Source organism: Pristis pectinata, chromosome 6 (assembly GCF_009764475.1).
Source record: "Pristis pectinata isolate sPriPec2 chromosome 6, sPriPec2.1.pri, whole genome shotgun sequence".
Lineage (NCBI taxonomy): Eukaryota > Metazoa > Chordata > Chondrichthyes > Rhinopristiformes > Pristidae > Pristis > Pristis pectinata.
Genome location: NC_067410.1, coordinates 115519967 through 115541417, shown reverse-complemented (window position 1 = coordinate 115541417; position 21451 = coordinate 115519967). Strand labels below are relative to the sequence as shown.

At 47.4% G+C, this 21451-nt stretch overlaps 2 protein-coding genes across 4 annotated transcripts in view; both read right to left on the bottom strand.

The window, feature by feature from the left end:
- LOC127571774 (leucine-rich repeat and IQ domain-containing protein 4-like) overlaps nt 1-5971 on the bottom strand; it is a 33489-nt gene extending 27518 nt beyond the window's left edge. For all 3 annotated transcript variants that reach the window (XM_052018467.1, XM_052018468.1, XM_052018470.1), the window contains exons 1-2: nt 5905-5971; nt 3234-4289 (exon numbers count right to left, since the gene is read on the bottom strand). In XM_052018467.1, the coding sequence (XP_051874427.1) occupies nt 3234-4289; nt 5905-5931 (1083 nt within the window). In that variant the 5' untranslated portion in view covers nt 5932-5971. The remainder of the gene's footprint in view (nt 1-3233; nt 4290-5904) is intronic.
- Nucleotides 5972-19078: 13107 nt separating this feature from the next.
- lrrc34 (leucine rich repeat containing 34) overlaps nt 19079-21451 on the bottom strand; it is an 87997-nt gene continuing 85624 nt past the window's right edge. The window contains exons 10-11 of the mRNA XM_052018960.1: nt 20915-21041; nt 19079-19850 (exon numbers count right to left, since the gene is read on the bottom strand). Coding sequence (XP_051874920.1) covers nt 19545-19850; nt 20915-21041 — 433 coding nt within the window. The 3' untranslated portion in view covers nt 19079-19544. The remainder of the gene's footprint in view (nt 19851-20914; nt 21042-21451) is intronic.

Genomic DNA, 21451 nt, shown 5'->3' with positions numbered 1-21451 from the left:
ATTACAGCAGGATCTTGATCAGCTGGGTAAGTGGGCAAATGGAGTTTAATTCATATAAATGTGAGTCATTGCATTTTGGGAAGTCAAACCAGGGTAGGACAGTGAATGGTGGGGCCCTGAAGAGTGTTGTAGAACAAAGGGACCTAGGAGAAAGTACATAGTTCCCTGAAAGTGACATCACTGGCATGCTGGCCTTCATTAGTTAGGGCATCAAGAATAGAAGTTGTGATGTTATGTTACATTGTACAGCATGTTGTGAGGCTGCATTTGGAGTATTGTGTGCAGCTTAGGTCACCCTGTTTTGGGAAAGATGACATTAAGTTGGAAAGTGTCCAGAGGAGATTTACGAGAATGTTGCCAGGACTCATGGGCATGAGTTAAAGGGAGAGGTTGGGCTGATTAGGACTTCATTCCTTGGAATGTAGGAGGTGGAGGGGTGACCCTATAGAGCTATATAAAATCATGAAGTTGTATAGATAGGGTGAATGCACACTATTTTTTTTCTCAGGGTTGGTGAATCAAGAACTTGGGGGGGGGGGGGAGATAGGTTTATGGTGAGAGGGGAAAGACTTAATAGGAACTTGAGGAGCAACCTTTTCACACAGAGGGTGATCAGTATATGGAACAAGCTGCCAGAGGAACTGGTAGAGATAGGTACATTAACAACATTTAAAAGACACTTGGACAGGTACATGGATAGGAAAGGTTTAGAGGGAAATAGGTGAAATGCAGGCAAATGGGACTAGCTTAGATGGACATCTTGGTCGGCATGGACAAGCTGGGCTGAATGGCCTGTTTCTGTGCTGTATGATTCTATGCCTCTAATGTGAAGTCATTCACTTTCTTGGGCCTATAGAGTCACACAGCAGAGAAACAGGTTCTCCGCCCCATCATGTCCATTGTACTTATCCATTCTTAGGGATGAGCATTTGGAGAAGAATGGTCTAATTAGGGACAGTCACTGTGGTTTTGTGCAGGACAGGTCATGTCTGACTAATCTCACTGAGTTTTTCTAAGGAGGTGACCAAGGTGATTAGAGTCAGAAACAGGCCCTTCAGCCCATCAAGTCCATGCCAACCTGATCTTTTGCCTAGTCCCATCTACCTGCACCTGGACCATATCCCTCCAAACCTGTCCCATCCATTAGTGATTGATGAAGGTAGAGCAGTGGATGTTGTATACGTAGATTTTAGTAAGGCATTCAACAGGGTCCCACATGGTAGGCTCATCCAGAAAATTAGGATGCATGGGATCCACGGAGACTTGGTTGATTGGATCCAAAATTGGCTTGCCCATAGAAGACAGAGGGTAGTAGTTGATGGGTCTTATTCTGGATGGAGGTCTGTGACTAGTGGTGTTCCGCAGGGCTATGTACTGGGACTTCTGTTGTTTGACATATATATATATATAAATGATCTGGGTGAAAATGTAGTAGAGTGGGTAAGTTTTCAGATGACATAAAGATTAGTGGCACTCTGGATGGCATAGAAGGTTGCCAAAGGATACAGTGGGATATAGATCAGTTGCAGATATGGGTGGAGAAGTGGCAGATGGAGTTTAATTCGGACAAGTGTGAAGTGCTGCACTTTGGGAGATCCAACATAAAGGGAAGGTACACAGTTAATGGCAGGATCCTTAACAGCGTTGATGAACAGAGGGATCTTGCGGTCCAGGTACATGGCTCCCTAAAACTGGCGGCACAGGTTGATAGGGTGGTAAAGAAGGCATATGGCATGCTTGCCTTCATTAGTTGAGGCACTGAGTTCATGAGCCAGGAAGATATGTTACAGCTTTATAAAACTCTGGTTAGGCCACATTTAGAATATTGCGTTCAGTTCTGGTCACCTCATTATTGGAAGGATGTGGAGGCTTTGGCGGGTGTAGAGGTTTACCAGGATGCTGCCTTGTTTGGAAGATGTGTGCTATGAGGAGAGGTTGGACAAGCTGGGCTGTTTTTTCTAGAGTGGCTGAGGCTGAGGGGAGGTTTGATAGAAGTTTATAAAATTATGCGAGGCATAGATAGACAGCCAGTATCTTTTTCCTGGATTGAAATATCTTGTACTAGTAGGCATGTATTTAAGGTGAGAGGGGGAAAGTACAAAGGAGATGTGCGAGGCAATTTTTTTTTAAACAGAGAATGGTGGGGGCCTGGAATGCACTGCCAGGGGTAGTGGTGGAGGCAGATTGCATCGGAGCGTTTAAGAGACACTCAGGTCGGCACAGGAATATGCAGAGATGCGTGGAATACGGTCAGTGTGCGGGGAAGAGAGATTAGATTAATTTGGAGTCATTGGTTTAATTTGTTCAGCACTACACCGTGGGCTCAAGAGCCTGCCCTATGCTGTACTGTTCTATGTTCTAAACATTATACACATGCCCTCTTGTTTTAGACACCCCACAGAGGGAAAAGGATTCTTACTATCCACCCTATCTGTCTCCTTGGCATTTTCTATAGTCAGAGGTGATTTAATTAAAATGTATAAAATTCTTACTGATCAAAACAGGACAGAATGAAGAGTTGGTATTTCTTGTGGATGGGGTATCTGAAACCAGGAGTCACAATTTCAAAGTAAGGAGTTGACCATTCAGGGGCAGAGATGAGGAGAAATTTCCTAATCCCTGAGGGTAGAAGATATTGGGAATTCTCTACTGAAGAGGCTGTGGAGGCTTAGTCACTGACTATGGTCAAGGGATATGGATTCATTCAGGAAAGAGGTAAAAGATCAGCTATAATCTTTTGGTGATGGGGCAGGGTCAAGAAGCCAAATGGCCGACTCTTGCTTCTATTTCTTTCATTCTTATAAACTCTTACACTGACTCTGGCAACATGTTCCTCCACTCTGGTGCTGGAGAAACTCAGCAGGTTAGGCAGCATCTATGGAGGGAAATAAACAGTCGATATTTCGGATCAATACCTAACCCTTCATTAGTCCCAATGAAGGGTCCCGAACTGAGACGTTAACTGTTTATTTCCCTCCATAGATGCTGCCTGACCTGCTGAGTTCCTCCAGCACATTGTGTGTGTTGCTCCAGATGCCAGCAGCTGCAGAATCTCTTGTGTCTCCTCCACTCTGGTTCTGCCTCCTCCTCTACTCCATTTCAATCATTCTGCATTTCATATCTATGGTTCCACATTTCCCTCCCTGATACCATACACTTTTCTCTGCCTTACACTGTCTCTAGCACCCCTTCCCCATCTTCTGGTTTGAATACTCAGGTATGAAGACTTGTACCTCTTTCAGTTTACTGTCATCCAGTGAGAGCATCTCCATTTGAGCCAGGTCACAGATTTGCTTTGGAAAGTACCTAAGAGGATTTTGACTGAGATCCAACAGGCGAATTTCTGTCAAATTGGAGAAGCAGCAGCTTAATTTCTTTAACTGTGTGTTTTTTAGATAGAGGAGCTGTAAGCTGTCAGCCAAGTTGCAGATAGCTGTTGGGAATATGTGGAGCTGATTTTCAGAGACAGCCAGTTCAGTCAGACTGGCTGGGAATGCTTTGAGGTTGGAATGCAGTCTATTTCCACTTATATCCAATGCACACATACTGCAACATTTGCCAAGGGATTCAGGGATGGTTGTGAGCTGGTTATGGCTCAAGTATAAATGCTTCAAGTTTTTTAGAGAACCAATATCATCAGGAAGACAATTCAATAAATTCTGCCTCAAATTCAAAACTTCCAGCTTTGGCAGTTGGCAAAATCCTGGTGGCAAACCGTGCAATTTGTTGTTCTTCAAGTGGAGTTGTTGCAGTTGGGTCAGGTTCCTGATTTCACAGGGTAAAGTTGTCAGATTGTTCCCTGATAATCCCAGCAACTGAAGATGATGCAGCTTCTTACAGATCTGGGCTGGGAGCTGCACTAAATTCAGATTGGACAGGCGTAGTTCCCTCAGCGCCTGGAGACGGCACAGGGTCTGTGTGGGGATTCCACAATCCAGCGGATTGTCACTCAAATCCAAACTCTGGAGGTTCTGGCAGTCCACAAGCTGATCACAGATGCTGCTCAGTTTGTTGTTGTTCAGGTACAAAACCCGGAGTTTTTGCAGCGAACCAATCTCAGGTGGGATCTCCTCGATCTGGTTGCCCTCCAGGTGCAGCTCCTCCAAGTACTGGAGACGCAGGACCGCTGGTGGAATAAAGTGCAGCCCTGTGCTTCCCAGATCCTGAAACAATATGTGGCCCCTCAGCAGCTGCACAACATCTGGACTGGCTTCAGAGGCACCCAACAAACATGTAACAGCCCGAAAATTTATATCTGCCTGACTGCCGCACCGTCCCACAGTCGACATCTGGAAACAGAAGCCCTATGAGTCTAGCCCAAAAGCAGAAATCCCAGCCCTCCATTCCACACTCTCTTCATCATTGCACTCCCGAATTCCTTTCCCCACCCTCTTCCACCCTAACTTCTGACCCTTACCCTCATCACCCTCACCTACACCAATTCTGTACCCCTTCATCCTCCACATACCAACCCCACTTACACCACTCACCCTTCTGCCACACATCCATCCACTCTACCAAGCATTGTCAACAATCTCTTACTGTAACAGATACATTTCCAAAGCAGGTGGGCTGGCTAGAACTATATCAGAAAGGAATGCCTTTTCCCTCATAGTTTTCCTACAGCAGCAGGACTTTCCCAAGGAACCCCAATTAAGCAAAAACTGGGCAAGAATTTCCAGTAATGATGGAAATTCTTCCCAATGAGACAGAACAGCCCCACCCATGAACCATATGTTATGCAATACAACATGGACAACCTTATCTTTGCCCCATCTTCATTCTTTGCAACCTCACCTCAAAAGCATCTCCTCCAACCTCCCTTTCTACCACTATTTCTCCCTTGTAACCTCATCAACATCCTCCCTCCTTCACTACCACAGCCCACATCACCTTTCAACATTCCTCATAATCCACATCACAACTCCACTTCCATCCCACATTCACCTCTTCCAACAATCCTCCCCACAACACTGACCGTCAACCTCCCCACCATCTCTATTACCTCCTCAATTCAGCCCCTTTCGCAACCCCATATTCTCACTCACTCTAATTCACAGCATATCCTCTATATAGTGTCATAGAGCACTAGTGCACAGGAGCAGGCCCCTCGGCCCATTGAGTCCATACCAGCCTGGTTTCCTGCCTAGTCCCATCTACCTGCACCTGGACCATAGCCCTCCAAACCCCTCCCATCCATGTACCTATTCAAACTTCTCTTAAATGTTACAAATGAACCCGCATCCACCACTTCCGCTAGCAGCTCGTTCCACACTCGCACCACCCTCTGAGTGAAGTAGTTCTAGTAGTAGTACTAGTAATCTAATACCTCCTCCACCCTCCTTTTGCACAGTCATCCTGCTCCTTCATTCAACCCACTCCCTCCATCATCTATCTACCCACTCACTCTCCCTAAACCAGCCTCTTCCTTTCACCCACCCCATTCCACTCACTAACCCACAATGCCGTTCCCCCACATCTATTCCCTCCATCCCACATTCCCAAGAACACATCTATTGCCTTCCCACCATAACTGCTCCTCACTACTACCCTATTCCACCTCGAACTAAAACTCTACACCCTCCCTCATCCCAGCCGCACATTCACCTACCAATCCCTCTTCTCTATTTGCCAACCACTGTCCAACTCCCTTACTCCTCACATCATTCCTTCTCCAGCACTCAACCAGTAACTCCTCTCCCTCCGACCAAACACTCCCACATGCTCACCATTCCATTCCCTCTTCAACACCTCCCTAATCCACTTCAACTAATCTCAACCATATTACCCTCCCCTCTACGACCATCCCCACCCATACCTACTTCTTCCCTTCCCTTCTCCCTCCCAACACCCTGTCCCCTGTCCCCTGTCCCCAGCCCCTCACTCCCTCCCACCACTCCTCACCTCCAGCTCCCCACATATTCTCCACATTCACCCACTACACAGCATATCCTCGATATAGGCTCCCTCGACCACACGGCCCCGCCACTCCCCACCCTGTTCCTCCACCAATCCCCTCCCCATCCTCACCACATTCCCCCCACACCACCCTCAGTTCTCCCACCTCTCCGCTCTCCGCACTGCCCCTCTCTCCCCACCCTCACTGCCCATGCCTTCCCTATGTGACACCCTGCCACCCTCATCCTCACTCCCCATCCCTTCCCCTCACACTCCCCACCCTCACCCCCTCCCTTCCCACTCACCCCCTCTCCCACTCCTCTCCTTCGGCTCCCACCTCTCCCCATCCTCACCCCGAACCCCTCCATTAGCCCTTCTCCCACACCCTAAACCTCTCCCCCACCCTCTCCCCCTTACTCCCTCCTCCACCCTCCCCACCCCATCCCCCTTCCCCCACACTCCCTCCCCCACCCTCACTTGCCCAACCCCCCCACACCCACCCCCAAACACCCCTCCCCACCCTAATTTCCCCACAACCCCCTCCACCTACCACTCTGCCCCCACCCAGTCTCCCCTCCCCCCCCTCCCCTCTCCCCCCCTCCCTCCCCCACTCCCCCCTCCCTCCCCCCTCCTCCCCTCCCACTCCTCCCTCCCTCCCCCCCTCCTCCCCCTCCCCCCCTCCTCCCCCTCCCTCCCTCCCTCCCCCCTCCCCCTCCCTCCCTCCCCCCTCCCCCTCCCTCCCTCCCCCCTCCCCCTCCCCCTCCCTCCCTCCTCCCCCTCCCTCCCTCCTCCCCCTCCCTCCCTCTCCCCCTCCCCCCTCCCCCTCTCCCCCTCCCCCCTCCCCCTCTCCCCCTCCCCCTCTCCCCCTCCCCCTCTCCCCCTCTCCCCCTCCCCCTCCCCCCCTCCCCCCTCCCCCCCTCCCTCTCCTCCCCCTCCCCCCCTCCCTCTCCTCCCCCTCCCCCCCTCCCTCTCCTCCCCCTCCCCCCCTCCCTCTCCTCCCCCTCCCCCCCTCCCTCTCCTCCCCCTCCCCCCCTCCCTCTCCTCCCCTCCCCCCCTCCCTCTCCTCCCCTCCCCCCCCCCTCTCCTCCCCTCCCCCCCCTCCCTCTCCTCCCCTCCCCCCTCCCTCTCCTCCCCCCCTCTCCTCTCCCCTCCCCCCTCCCTCTCCTCTCCCCTCCCCCCTCCCTCTCCTCTCCCCTCCCCCCTCCCTCTCCTCTCCCCTCCCCCCCCTCCCTCCCTCCCTCTCCCCCCCTCCCCCCCATCTCCCTCTCCCCCCCTCCCCCCCATCTCCCTCTCCCCCTCCCCCCCCATCTCCCTCTCCCTCTCCCTCTCCCTCTCCCCGCCACCCACTCTCCGAGATCACTTCCGGCGAAACGCGGACAGCTGTCACCATGGAAACCAGAGCGGGGACCGGACGGAGCCGCCGCCTGACGTCAGCAAACCCGCAATGGGAGAGACGCGGCGACTGGTGCCCGGGGCAACCGGTCCGGCAGCAGCTCCGCCCACGGCCTCCTCCTCCCCCCTCCCTCCTCCCCTCCTCCTCCTCCCCCCCTCCCTCCTCCCCTCCTCCTCCTCCCCCCCTCCCTCCCCCCCTCCTCCTCCTCCCCCTCCCCCTCCTCCTCCTCCCCCTCCCTCCCCCCCTCCTCCTCCTCCCCCTCCTCCTCCTCCCCCTCCCCCCTCCTCCCCCCTCCCCTCCTCCCTCCTCCCCCCTCCCCTCCTCCTCCCCCCTCCCCCTCCCCTCCTCCTCCCTCCCCCCTCCTCCCCCTCCCTTCCTCCTCCTCCTCCCCCTCCCCCTTCTCCCGCCTCCCCCCTCTCCTCCCCCCACCCCCCTCTCCACCCCCCACCCTCCCCTTCCCCCTCCATCCCTCCTTCCTCCTCCTCCACCCTTCCCTCCCGCTCCCCCTCCCCCCCTCCTCGCCCCTCGTCCTGCCCCTCCTCTATCCTCCTCCTCCTCATCCACCCTCCCACCTCCTCACCCTCCCTCCCACTCCCTGCTCCTCCCCCTGCCCTCCTCCTCCCTCCACCAGCTTCCCCACCTCCCTCCCCTCCCTCTCTCCCTTCTCCATGTCCTTTTCCTCCTACCTGCATCTCCCTTTCTCCATCCTCCCTTCCATCTCCCTCCCTCCTTCTCCACCTCTACCTCCCTCCCTTCCCTCCTCCTCCTTCCTTCACCCTTCATCCACTACCTACCTCCCTCCACCAACTCCCCTCCTCCTCTCTCCCTCTACCACCTCCTCCAGCTCCCACCCCTCCTCCCTTCCTCTACCTTCACCTCCCTCCCTTTCATTCCCTCCTCCACCTCTCAATCCCTCCACCTCCTTCCCCGACCTCCCTCCTGGGGCAGCACTGTAGTGTAGCGGTTAGCGTAAGGCTAAAACAGCGCCAGCGACCTGGGTTCAATTCCCGCCACTGTCTATAAGGAGTTTGTATGTTCTCCCCGTGTGTCTGTGTGGGTTTCCTCTGGGTGCTCCAGTTTCCTCCCACATTCCAAAGACGTACAGATTAGGAGTTGTGGGTATGCTGTGTTGGCACCGGAAGAGTGGCGACACTTACGGGCTGCCCCCAGCACATTCTCAGTAATGCAAAAAAAATGCATTTCACTGTGTGTTTCAATGTACATGTGACAAATAAATAAATATCTAAATTTATCTGCGCCCCCCTCCCTAGGAATACAAGTACATAGTTTGTTGAAAGCGGCGTCACAGGTAGACAGGGTGGTGAAAAGGGCGTTTGGCAAAAGCTGGCCTTCGTCAGTCAGGGCACTGAGTACAGGAGTTAGGACATTATGTTACAGTTGTATAAGTTGTTGGTGAGGCCTCACTTGGAGTACTATGTACAGTTTTGGTCACCCTGTTATACCTCCTAACTGCTTTCTAAAGATCTCACCTATATCCCCTATAAACCTCATAGGACTTGATACCAATTTCTTGTACCTAATTTACACTTCCTTTCCCTGAGCAAACTTTCAACATCTTTTGTTTACCAAGTTTCCTTAAACTTACCATCTTTACTTCTTACCCAACAGGGACATATTGACTCTTAGAGTCATGGAGTTGTACAGAACAGGAAAAGGCCCTTCGGCTCAACTAGTCCATGCTGAACAAGATTCTTATCTAAGCTAGTCCCATTTGCGAGGATGCAGAAGAGGTTCACCAGGATGCTGCCTGCATTAGAGCGCATGAGCTGTAAGGAGAGGTTCGACAAACTTGGGTTGTATTCTCTGGAGCGGCAGAGGTTGAGGGGAGATCTGATGGAGGTTTATAAGGTTAGCGAGGCATAGATAGACAGCCAGTATCCTCTTCCCAGGGTTATGACATCTAATACCAGAAGATATGCATTTAAGGTGAGAGGGAGTAAGTTCAAAGGAGATGTGTGGGGCAAGTTTTTTTGCACAGAGAGTGATGGGTCCCAGCATCGATTCTTATGGGACACCACTGATCACAGGTATTCAATTGCAAAACAACCCTCTATCATCATCCTCTATCTCTTATTGGCTAGTCAATTTTGGATTCAGTTTGCCAACTTGCACTGGATCCCATGGATCCTAACACCGGGTGCTCCGGTTTCCTCCCACATTCCAAAGACGTACAGGTTAGGAGCTGTGGGCGTACTATGTTGGTGCCAGAAGCATGGCGACACATGCAGGCTGCCCCCAGAACACTCTACGCAAAAGATGCATTTCACTGTGTGTTTCAATGTACATGTGACTAATAAAGAAACCTTATTTTCAACCAGTTTCCCATATTAGACTTTGTCAAAGGCTTTACTAAAGTCCACACACTTCACGTCTACCACTCTGCCCTCATCCATACAATTTGTTAGCTCTTCAAAGAATTCAGTCAAATTGATCAGACAGAAGGCAACATCCATCATCAAGATCCCCACCATCTAGGCCATGCCAGCTTCTCGCTGCTACCATAGGGCAGGAGCTACAGAAGCCTGAAGTCCAACACCACCAGGTTGACAGCTACTTCCCTTCAACCATCTGGTTCTTGAACACAGCCCCAATCACCACCGTTTAGCAACACCATGACCACTCTTATCACTTTGCACTTTTTTTTTGTTCTAATTGTGTTTCTTATTCTTGTAAAAATTGTGTACAATTTATGTTGAATTTGTTTTCTTGTGAATGCTGCTGCGCAGGTCGATAGGGTTGTTAAGAAGGCGTATGGTGTGTTGGCCTTTATTAGTCGGTGTATTGAATTCAAGAGCTGTGAGGTGATGTTGCAGCTCTATGGAACTCTGGTTAGACCACACTTGGAGTATTGTGTTCAGTTCTGGTCGCCTCATTATAGGAAAGATGTGGAAGCTTTAGAGAGGGTGCAGAGGAGATTTACCAGGATGCTGCCTGCATTGGAGATAGGTTGAGTGAACTAGGGCTTTTCTCTTTGGAGAGGAGGATGAGAGGTGTACAAGATGATAAGAGACATAGGTCGAGTGGACAGTGAGAGACTTTTTGCTAGGGTGACAATGGCTAACACAAGGGGACATAATTTTAAGGTGATTGTAGGAAGATATAAGGGGGATGTCAGACGTAAGTTTTTTACTTAGAGAGTGGTGGGTGCGTGGAACGCACTGCCAGCAGAGGTTGTGGGGGCAGATACATTAGGGACATTTAAGAGACTCTTAGACATATGAATGATAGAGAAATGGGGGGGCTATGTGGGAGGGAAGGGTTAGATAGATCTTAGAGTAGGATAAATGTCAGCACAGATTGTGGACCGAAGGGCCTGTACTGTGCTGTAATGTTCTATGTTCTGTATGATGCTCTGTGCCTGTGACGCTGCTGCAAGTAAGTTCTTCATTGCACCTGTGCATACATGGACTTGTGCAGATGACAATAAACTCGACTTTGACAGAATATGCCCTTGACAAAACCATGTTGTCCTTCTCTGATTATTCCCTGCCTTTCCAATTGATCATTAATCATGTGCCACTGATGAGGGTGTTGTGCACATGGACATCAGTAAAGCGCTCAGCAAGATCCCTCATGGTAGGCTGGTCCAGAGGATGAAGTGACATGGGATCGACGATGTAAGTTGGATACAAAATTGGCTTGATCAAAAATGACAGAAGGTAGTGGTAGAGGGGTGTTTTCTGACTGGAGGTCTGCACCCAGTGCTGTTTCATAAGGATCAGTGCTGGGACCTCTGTTGCTTGTGATATATGTAAGTAATTTGAATCAAAGGGTAGACCATTAGACATAGGAGCAGAAACAAGTCTACTCCGCCATTCGATCATGGCTGATTTATTTTTCCTTCTCAACCCGATTCTCCTGCGTTCTCCCCGTAACCTTTGATGCCCTTATTAATCAAGAACCTGTCAACCTTTGCTTTAAATATACCCAATGACTTGGCCTTCACAGCCGTCTGTGGCAATGAATTCCACAGATTCACCACCCTCTGGCTAAAGAAATTCTTCCTCATTTCTGTTCTAAACGGATGTCCTTCTATTCTGAGGCTGTGCCCTCTGGTCCTAGACTCTCCCACTACTGGAAACATCCTCTCCATGTCCACGCTATTCAGGCCTTTCAATATTCTAGGTTTCAATGATATCCCCCTCATCCTTCTAAACTTCAGCGAGTACAGGCCCAGAGCCATCAAATGCTCCTCATATGTTAATCCTTTCATCCTCGAGATCATTCTTGTAAATTTCCTCTGGACCCTCTCCAGGACCAGCACATCCTTCCTTTGATATGGGGCCCAAAACTGCTCACAGGGCTCCAATTGTGGTCTAACACTTATAAAGCCTCAGCATTACATCCTTGCTTTTATATTCTAGTCCTTTTGAAATGAATGCTAACATTGCATTTGTCTTCCTTACTACCGACTCAACCTGCAAGTTAACCTTTAGGGAATCCTGCACTAGGACTCCCAAGTCCCTTTGCACCTCTGATTTCTGAATTCACTCCTCATTAAGAAAATTGTCTACACCTTTGTTCCTTCTACCAAAGTGCATGATCGTACACTTCCCTACGCTGTATTCCATCTGCCACTTCTTTGTCCATTCTCCCAACCTGTCCAAGTCCTTCTGCAGACTCCCTGTTTCCTCAACACTACCTGCCCCTCCACCTATCTTTGTATCATCCACTAACTTGGCCACAAAGTCATCAATTCCATCATCCAGATCATTAGCATATAATGTGAAAAGTAGTGGACCCAAAATCAACCTCGGGGGAGCACCACTAGTCACCAACAGCCAACCAGAAAAGGGCCCCTTTATTCCCACTCTTTGCCTTCTGCTAGTCAGCCAATCTTCTATACATGCTCGTAACTTTCCTGTAATACCGTGGGCTATCTTGTTTAGCAGCCTCAGAGTCATAGAGCATTACAGCATAGAAACAGGCCCTTCAGCCCATCTAGTCCATGCCAGCCTGGTTTTCTGCCTAGTCCCATCTACCTGCACCTGGACCATAGTCCTCCAAACCTCTCTCATCCATGCACCTATCCAAACTTAACTTAATTGAACCCACATCCACCACTTCCACTGGCAGCTTGTTCCACACTTGCACCACCCTCTGAGTGAAGTAGTTCCCCATCAGATTCCCCTTAGATATTTCACCTTCCACCCTAAACCTATGACCTCTAGTTCTAGTCTCACCCAACCTGAGGGGAAAAAGCCTGCATTCATTCACCCTATCTGTACCCCTCATAATTTTGTATATGAGATCTCCCCTCCAGGGAATAAAGTCCTAACCTATTCAACCTTTCTCTATAACTCAAGTCCCAGCAATATTCCTGTAAATTTTCTCTGCACTCTTTCAAGCTTATTGATATCTTTCCTTTAGGTAGGTGACTAGAACTGCACACAATACTCTAAGTTTGGCCTCACCAATGTCTTATATAACTTCAACATAACATCCCAACTCCTGTACTCAATGCCCTGATTTATGAAGGTCAAAGTGCCAAAAGCTCTCTTTATGACCCTATCTACCTGTGGCACCACGTTCAAGGAACTATGGATCTGTATTCCCAGGTCCCTTTGTTCTACCGCACACCTCAGAGCCCTACCATTCACTGTGTAAGTCTTACCCTGGTTTGTCCTCCCAAAGTGCAACATCTTACACTTGTCTGCATTAAATTCCATCTGCTATTTTTCAGCTCATTTTCCCAGCTGGTCCGGATCATTTTGCAAGCTTTGATAGCCTTCCTCGCTGTCCACTACGCCCCTAAACTTGGTGTCATCTGCAAATTTGCTGATCCAGTTTACCACATTATCATCTAAATCATTAACATAGATGATAAACAACAACAGACCCAGCATTGATCCCTGTGACACACCACCAGTCACAGGCCTCCAGTCAGAGAGACAACCATCTACTATCACTCTCTGGCTTCTCCTGCTAAGCCAACGTTGAATCCAATTGACTACTTCATTCTGAATGCCAAGCGACTTAACCTTCTAGACCAGCTTCCCATCGGGACTTTGTCAAAGGCCTTACTAAAGTCCATGTAGATAACATCCACTGCCTTCCCTTGATCAACCTTCCTGGTAACCTCCTTGAAAAACTCTCTAAGATTGGTTAGACATGACCTGCCACGCACAAAGCCAGGTTGACTCTCCCTAATCAGGTCCCATCTATCCAAATACTTATATATCCTGTCCCTCAGAATATCTTACAATAATTTACCACAACTGACATCAGGCTCACCGGCCTATAACTTCCTGGCTTATTCTTAGAGCCTTTCTTAAACAACAGAACAACATTAGCTGTCCTTCCGTTATGTGCGGCATCTAGTCAAAGGTCTTCAGAAAATCCAAGAAAACAACATCCACTGACTCCCTTTGTCTATCCTGCTTGTTACTTCTTCAAAGAATTCCAACAGATTCGTCAGGCAAGATTTCGGCCTGACGTCGACCTATTTCATCATGTGCTTCCAAGTACCCCGAAACCGAATTCTTAATAGTGGACTCTAAAATCTTACCAACCACTGAAGTCAGGCTAACTGGCCTATAATTTCCTGTCTTTTGCCTCCCTCCCTTCTTAAAGAGTGGAGTGACACTAGTGATTTCCCAGTCCTCTGGAACCATTCCTGACTTTAGTAATTCTTAAAAGATCACGACTGATGCCTCCACAATCTCTTCAGCTACCTCTTTCAGAACCATGGGGTGTAGTCCATCCGGTCCACGTGACATATCTGCCTTCAAACCTTTCAGTTTCCCAAGCACTTTATCCTTAGTAATAGTGACTACACTGACTTCTGCCCCCTGACTCTCTTGAATTTCTGGCATGGTTCTGGTGTCCTCCACAGTGAAGACTAACCCAAAATACTTATTCAGTTTGTCTGCCATTTCTTTGTTCCTCATTACTACTTCTCCAGCATCATTTTCCAGTGGTCCGATGTCCACTTTTGCATCTCTTTTACTCTTTATATATCCAAAAATATTTTTGGTATCCTCTTTTATATTATTGTCTGGCTTACCTTCATATTTCATCTTTTCTCCCCTTATTGCTTTTTTAGTTGCTTTCTGTTGGTTATTAAAACCTTCCCAATCCTCCAGCTTCCCGCTAATTTTTGCAATATAGTATGCCCTTTTTTTTTGCTTTTATGCTGTCTTTGACTTCCCTTATCAGCCATGGTTGCCTCATCCTCCCTTTGGAATGCTTCTTCTTCTTTGGGATGAAGTGATCCTGTGTCTTCCGAATTACTCCCAGAAACTTCTGCTATTGCTGCTCTACCGTCATCCCTGCTAGGCTTCCCTTCCAGTCAACTTTGGCCAGCTCTTCTCTCATGCTTCTGTAGTTACTGTAATCCGATTTTAACTTCTCCCTCTCAAAATGTAGGGAGAATTCTATCATATTATGATCACTGCCTCCTAAGGGTTCCTTTACCTTCAGCATAGCACCAAATCCAGAATTGCCTTTTCCCTAGTGGGCTTGACTACAAGCTGCTCTAAAAAGCCATCTCATAGGCATTCTACAAATTCCTTCTCTTGTGATTCAGTGCCAACCTGACTTTCCCAGTCCACCTGCATATTGGTATCTCCCATGACCACCCTAACGTTGCCTTTTTTATATGCCTTTTCTATCTCCTGTTGCCCATTCTATAGTCTTGTAATAGTGGACAGAAGCTGCCCTTGAGCCAGTTGGTACGTGCTGTCTGGCTTTTATATCTTCTGTCCAATGTGAGAGGGCAGAAGAGAGATTGTCCGAGGTGGGTGGGGTCGCTGATTATACTGGCTGCTTTAAGGAGGCAGCAACAATTGTATACAGAGTCCATCGAGGGGAGGCTGGTTTCCATGATGTGCTGGGCTGTGTCCACAACTGTTTGCAGTTTCTTGCAGTCATTGGAATAGCAGATGCCGTACCAAGCCGTGATGCATCTGGATAGGATGCTTTCTATGGTGCATCTATAAAAACTGGTGAGGGTCAAAGGGGACATGCCAAATTTCTTTAGCCTCCTTATGAAATAGAGGCACTGGTGAGCTTTCTTGACTGTGGCATCAATGTGGTTGGACCAGGACAGGCGATTGCCGATATTCACTCTTAGGAACTTGAAGCTCTCAACCCTTTCGACCTCAGCACCATTGATGTAAACAGAAGCATGTGTACCACCCCCATCCCTTCCTGAAGTCAATGACCAGCTCTTTAGTTTTGCTGAAGAATTAAGGGAAAGGTTGTTGGCATGACACCACGTCACTAGGCTCTCTTTCTCCTTCCTGTAGTCCAACTTATCATTATTTGAGATACGGCCCACTATGGTAGTATCATCTGCAAACTTGTAGATCGAGTTAGAGCAGAATCTGGTTGCGCAGTTGTGAGTAAATAGGGACTAGAGTAGAGGGTTGAGGACACAGCCTTGTGGGGCACCAGTGTTGAGGATAATCGTGGTGGAGGTGTTGCTGCCTATCCTCACTGATTGCAGTCTGTTGGTCAGGAAGTCAAGGATCTAGTTGCAAAGGGAGGTGTTGAGTCCCAGGTCTAGGAGTTTGGAGATGAGTTTGCTTGGAATTATAGTATTGAAGGCAGAGCTGTAGTCAATAAACAATAGTCTAACATAGGTGTCTTTACTGTCCAGATGGTCCAGAGATGAGTGTAGGGTCAGGGAGATGGCATCCACCGTAGACCTGTTTTGGTGGTAGGTAAATTGCAGTGGGTCGAGGTTGTCTGGGAGGCTGGAGTTAATGCGTGCCATGACCAGCCTCTCGATCATGAATGTCAGAGCCACTGAGCGGTAGTTATTAAGACACGTTACCTTGTTTTTCTTAGGTACAGGGATGATAGTGGTCTTCTTAAAGCAGGTGGGAACCTCAGATATAAGCAGGGAGAGGTTAAAAATGTCTGCAAATACTCACACCAGTTGATCTATGCAGTATCTAAGGACACGGCCAGGGACAGGACACCATCCAGGCCAGATGCTTTCAGCGGGTATTACAAGGGTCAGTGCTGGGACCTTTGTTGTTTGTTATTTATATAAATGATTTAGATGAGAATGTACAAGGCATGGTTAGTAAGTTTGCAGATGACACTGAAATAGGTGGTGTGGTTGGCAGTGAAGATGGTTCAGGATTTAAAAGGGATCTTGATCAGCTGGGTAAGTTGGCTGAGGAATAGCAAATAGAGTTTAATTTGGATAATTGTGAGGTGTTGCATTTTGGGAAGACAAATGAGGGTATGACTTTCACAGTGAAAGGTAGCGTCCTGGGGGGGTGTTGTAGAACAGAGGGACCAAGGATTACAAGTACATAGTTCCCTGAAAGTGGTGTCACAGGTAGACAGGGTTGTGAAGAATGCTTTTGGCACACTGGCCACTGTGAATGTCCTTACCTCATTTGTCTTCCCAAAATACAATAATGCACATCTGAATTAAACTCCATTTGCCATTCTTTGGCCTACTTACCCACCTAATCAAGATCCCTCTGTGAATCCTGATAACCATCGTCACTGTCTATGACATCACCTATTTCTGTGTCATAGTTACTAACCATGTACATTCTCATCCAAATCATTGATACAGATGTCAGATAACAATGGGCCCAGCACCGAGCCCTGAGGCACACCAGTAATCATGGGTCTCCAGTCTAAAAATCAACCTTCCACCATCACCCTCTGCTTCTTACCATCAAGCCAATTCTGTATCTAATCAGCTATCTTTCCCTGGATCCCATGTAATCTAACTTTCCATTGCAGCCTACATGTGAGTGCACAGGAGATTTACCAGTGTTAGAGAATGATAGCATGGGAAAACACCAAATAGGCTAGCTTTGTTATCTTCAGAATGAGGAAGGTTGGGAGGAGACACAAGAGGTTGTAGATGCTGGAATCTGGAGCAACAAACAATCTGTTGGGGGAACTCAGTGGGTGGAGCAGCATTTGTGGGGGGAAAGGAATTGTTGACGTCTCGGATCAAAACCTTGGATCAGGACTTATAAAAGGACTACATAGGATGAACAAGAATGATTTATTTTCTTTAGTAGAGAGGTCAATAGTTACAGAGCATGGATTGAAGGTATTTGGTGGAAGGATTAGAGGGACGATGAGGAGAGATTATTTTTCACCCGAAGAATAGTGGGGTCTGGACATCAAAGCCTGAAGGGATGTGGAGCCACAAACTGTCACCACATTGAAAAAGTACCTGGAGAAGCTCTTGATGTGTCACTATCTGCAAGGTTAAGGGATGAGAGCTGATAGTAGGATTTGGCTGACCAGTTTTTTAGTCAGCTTGGATAAGATGGGCTGACAGCTGGTTCTGTCCCTACAACCCTATTGTTTTGTATAATGTACCAAAACCCAACTTGCATAGAGTCATAGAGTCATAGAGTAATACAGCATGGATACAGGCCCTTCAGCCCAACCGGTCCATGCCAACCACGGTGCCCACCCTGCTAGTCCCAATTTCCTGCGTTCGGCCCATATCTCTTGAAGCCCTACCCCTCCATGTACCTATCCAACTGCTTCTTAAATGATACTATTGTACCTGCCTCAACCATTTCCTTTGGCAGCTCGTTCCATATACTCACCACCCTCTGCGTGAAAAAGTTGCCCCTCAGGTCCCTTTTAAATCTTTCCCCTTTCACCCTAAATCTATGCCCCTAGTTTTAGACTCTCCTACCCTGGGGAAAAGACTATTACCGTCCACCTTATCTATGCCTCTCATAATTTTAAACACTTCTATAAGGTCACCCCTCATTCTTCCTTGTTCCAAGGAATAAAAACCTAGCCTGGACAACCTCTCCCTATAAGTCAGGCCCTCTAGTCCTGACAACATCTTTGTAAATCTTTTCTGCACTCTTTCCAGTTTAATCACATCTTTCCTTTAACAGGGTCAGAATCAGGGTTATTATCACTGACATATGTTGAGAAATTTGTTGTTTTGTGGCAGCAATACAGTGCAAGACATTAAAATGACTATGTTACCAAAAAGTAAACAAATGAAATAGTGCATCAGAGGAATAATGAGGTCGTGTTCATGGGTTCATGGACCTTTCAGAAATCTGATGGCAGAGGGGAAGAAGCTGTTCCTAAAATGTTGAGTGTGGCTCTTCAGGCTCCTGTACCTCCTCCCTGATGGTACTAATGAGAAGAGGACATGTCCCGGATGGTGAGGGTCCTTAATGACAGATGCTGCCTTCTTGAGGTACTGCCTCTTGAAGATATACCAAAACTGGTAACCAAAACTGTACACATTACTCCAAGTGCAGCCTCACCAATGACTTATACAACTGCAACATAATGTCCCAACTCACTGCCCTAACTGATGAAGGCCAGAGTGCTAAACAAGGTGAGGCAAAAGCTGAACAAAGTGTCAGCTTGGCTGTTATGACTGAGTTCAATTTTGGGTGGAAGTTTATGGAGGCTGAGGAGTGGGGTTGGGAGAGATTCACTGAGATGTTGCCAGGGATCAGAGGCTACAGTTCTGAGATTGCAGTGAAACTGGTGCCCATTTCATTTCATCAAACCAGGGGCTCAAAATTCTATGCAACACAGTTTAGCTAGAGAAGGTCATTCAACATCTATTCTGTATTTTGTAATTCAAAAAACTACATCATCTGTGCTAAGGTGTGCAGGTTCATTGGGGAGGTAGCACATATACTGTGTGTCAATTAATCAAACTTCTATTAGTTTATATAATTAACAGAAACAGCACACTTATGCAATAATAATCTGTTCCAATCCAATTTATTGCTTCAAACAATCAGCAATTCCAAATCCTTAAATGGTATACTGTTAAAAGTTGAAGAATGGAGGTTAAAGATCTCAGAATGACTGTATATGAATCTTTGAAGGTGATGAGACAAGTTGAAAGGCTTTTAATAAGGCATCCTTGGCTTTATAAATAAAGGCACAGATGTGAAACTTCAATTTTACAGAGCTATGGTTGTTCTTTCTGGAGGTGTTCAAAATTACCGGGGTTTTGATAAGGGTAAATGACAAATTTCCACTGGCAGACGTCCTGATTTAAGATAATCATTAAAAAATGGAATTCCTTTCTTTACATGACAGTGTGATGATCTGGGAGTGCAGACAGGTTGGTGGAAGACGATTCAATAGGAACTTTCAAAAGGGAACTGGATAAATATTTGAAAAATACACAAGAATGGAATTCCTCCAGCACTTTGTGTACTGCTCCGGATTCCAGCATCTGCAGAATTTTTTTCTTTTTCAAATATTAGACAAAAAACATTTGCAGAATAATAAAGTAGAGGGGTCAATTGGTTAGCAGATGCAAAGAACCAGCAGAGGTACTACCAGATGAATGGCCTCCTTCTGTGCTGGAAGTTTCTATTACGTCTTCTGTGTTGATCTGGCTACTGGAAGATTGTGGCTCCATCAGTAGAACTTTACTGGCATTACAGGCTGCTTCATCCTGTTCTCCATACTGAGGTATCCAGTAATAGAACATCTGGAGCCCATGAGCAAGCTCAGCCAGGTAGACCCGTCCATCAATCCAATATGGACTAACATCTGTCTGGTTTGGCTTCAGACGTCCAACTTTTAAAAGATTTGCAAACTCCTAAAATGGTAAAGGATAATGGCTATGGATTCTCTGTTCAGCTCCTGAAATATTTTTATTCATGGAATTTCTTTCCCATTTCTCCTCACCCTCTTGAAACTCACCACTCATGAAACCTATCCCCGACTCCCTTGACTCCAATTCCATCAGTGATCCCCAGCACAATGAGAGGAACACACCCACCCACTTTGTGGAAAGGGTAATAGATAAGCATCATTTCTCAGAAGCAGAAGGAACGGACATCCAACATACCAGGTGAAATAAGTCCCCAGCCACATTGAGAGGTAAGGAGTAGGACCTTGAGCTCTAACTACAGATAGTGGAGGAGAGTGAGGTGAGTGATAACCCTCTGCCCACATTGCAGGGAATCACTATCCACACTAATGTGAGGTGGAGGGACCTCTTGCACACTGAGGTAGGGTGGGGACAGGTACCCCAACTGACAATGAGGGAGGGAGGAATATTCCAACCATACTGAAGGTGGTGGGGCCAGGTTGCTCTGGTGGGGCAAGATGCTGTCACATGGAGGTTGGTCCATAACCCCTGATGTGGGTCCTTTGCATTATCAGCCCCCTCAACACTGTCCAGCAGTAGCTACAATACATCCAGAACACTCCATCTCACCCATGGGTTCAGAGGGAAAAATCCCTTCTCAGCCTAGTTTTTGATTTAAATGCATGTAGAATAGTCATGCCTCCTGTGAGCCAGTACTTCACCACTCAAAGCAAGTGCCCAGAGCAGATTATTTAGCTTTTTCAGATCTTGAAAAGTTCATATAACCTTGATGATTCTTACAAAATCAACCAAGTTTGGTAACATAGAGTATGAGTCATAGTAATCTTTAATTAATACCCCCAATCCCTCTCTGCTAAGATGCTTAAGTCAGCTTGTGCTCACTGACCATTTTCATTAGCTGTGTATTTAGGGACATCAGGAGTGTGGAGTCATGTTTCAATCAAATGGCACAACATATTTAAAGGGTGAATGCCCTTCTCTCATTTTCACTTCAGTTTCTCAATGTGTTGGAATATAATTACTAAGAGGAAATGATGTATTTGTCTTACAGAGCAGGCTGGTTCATCCAAGTCATTACCCCAGATGTAGACATTCCTTAGGGTAGTGTTGGACTTCAAGGTATTTGCAAAAGCTACCAAACCAATGCCAGTGATGCTATTCCTGGTCACAGACAATCTGGTGAAAAAGAAAATTACCTTAATTCCATAAAACAGATTTCAATACTTTAATTATATATATTTTTTTGTTTTTAGAAGCCTTTATATTAACGTGGTGACAGTAATGCCAAAGGTGGGTGGTTATACTCTTTGTTAGAAACAAACATGGTCTGACACATGGAACAGAGAATAGTACAGCACAGGAACAGGCCCTTTAGCCCATGATGCCTGTGCTGACCATGGTGCTCACCAAGCTAGTCATATTTGCCCATATTTGGCCCATATCCTTCTAAATCCTTCCTATCCCTGTACTTATCCAAATGTCTTTTGAATGTTGTTACAGTACCCATTTCAACCACTTCCTCTGGCAGCTCATTCCACATATACACCACCCTCTGTGTGAAGAAGTTGCCCCTCAGGGCCCTTTTA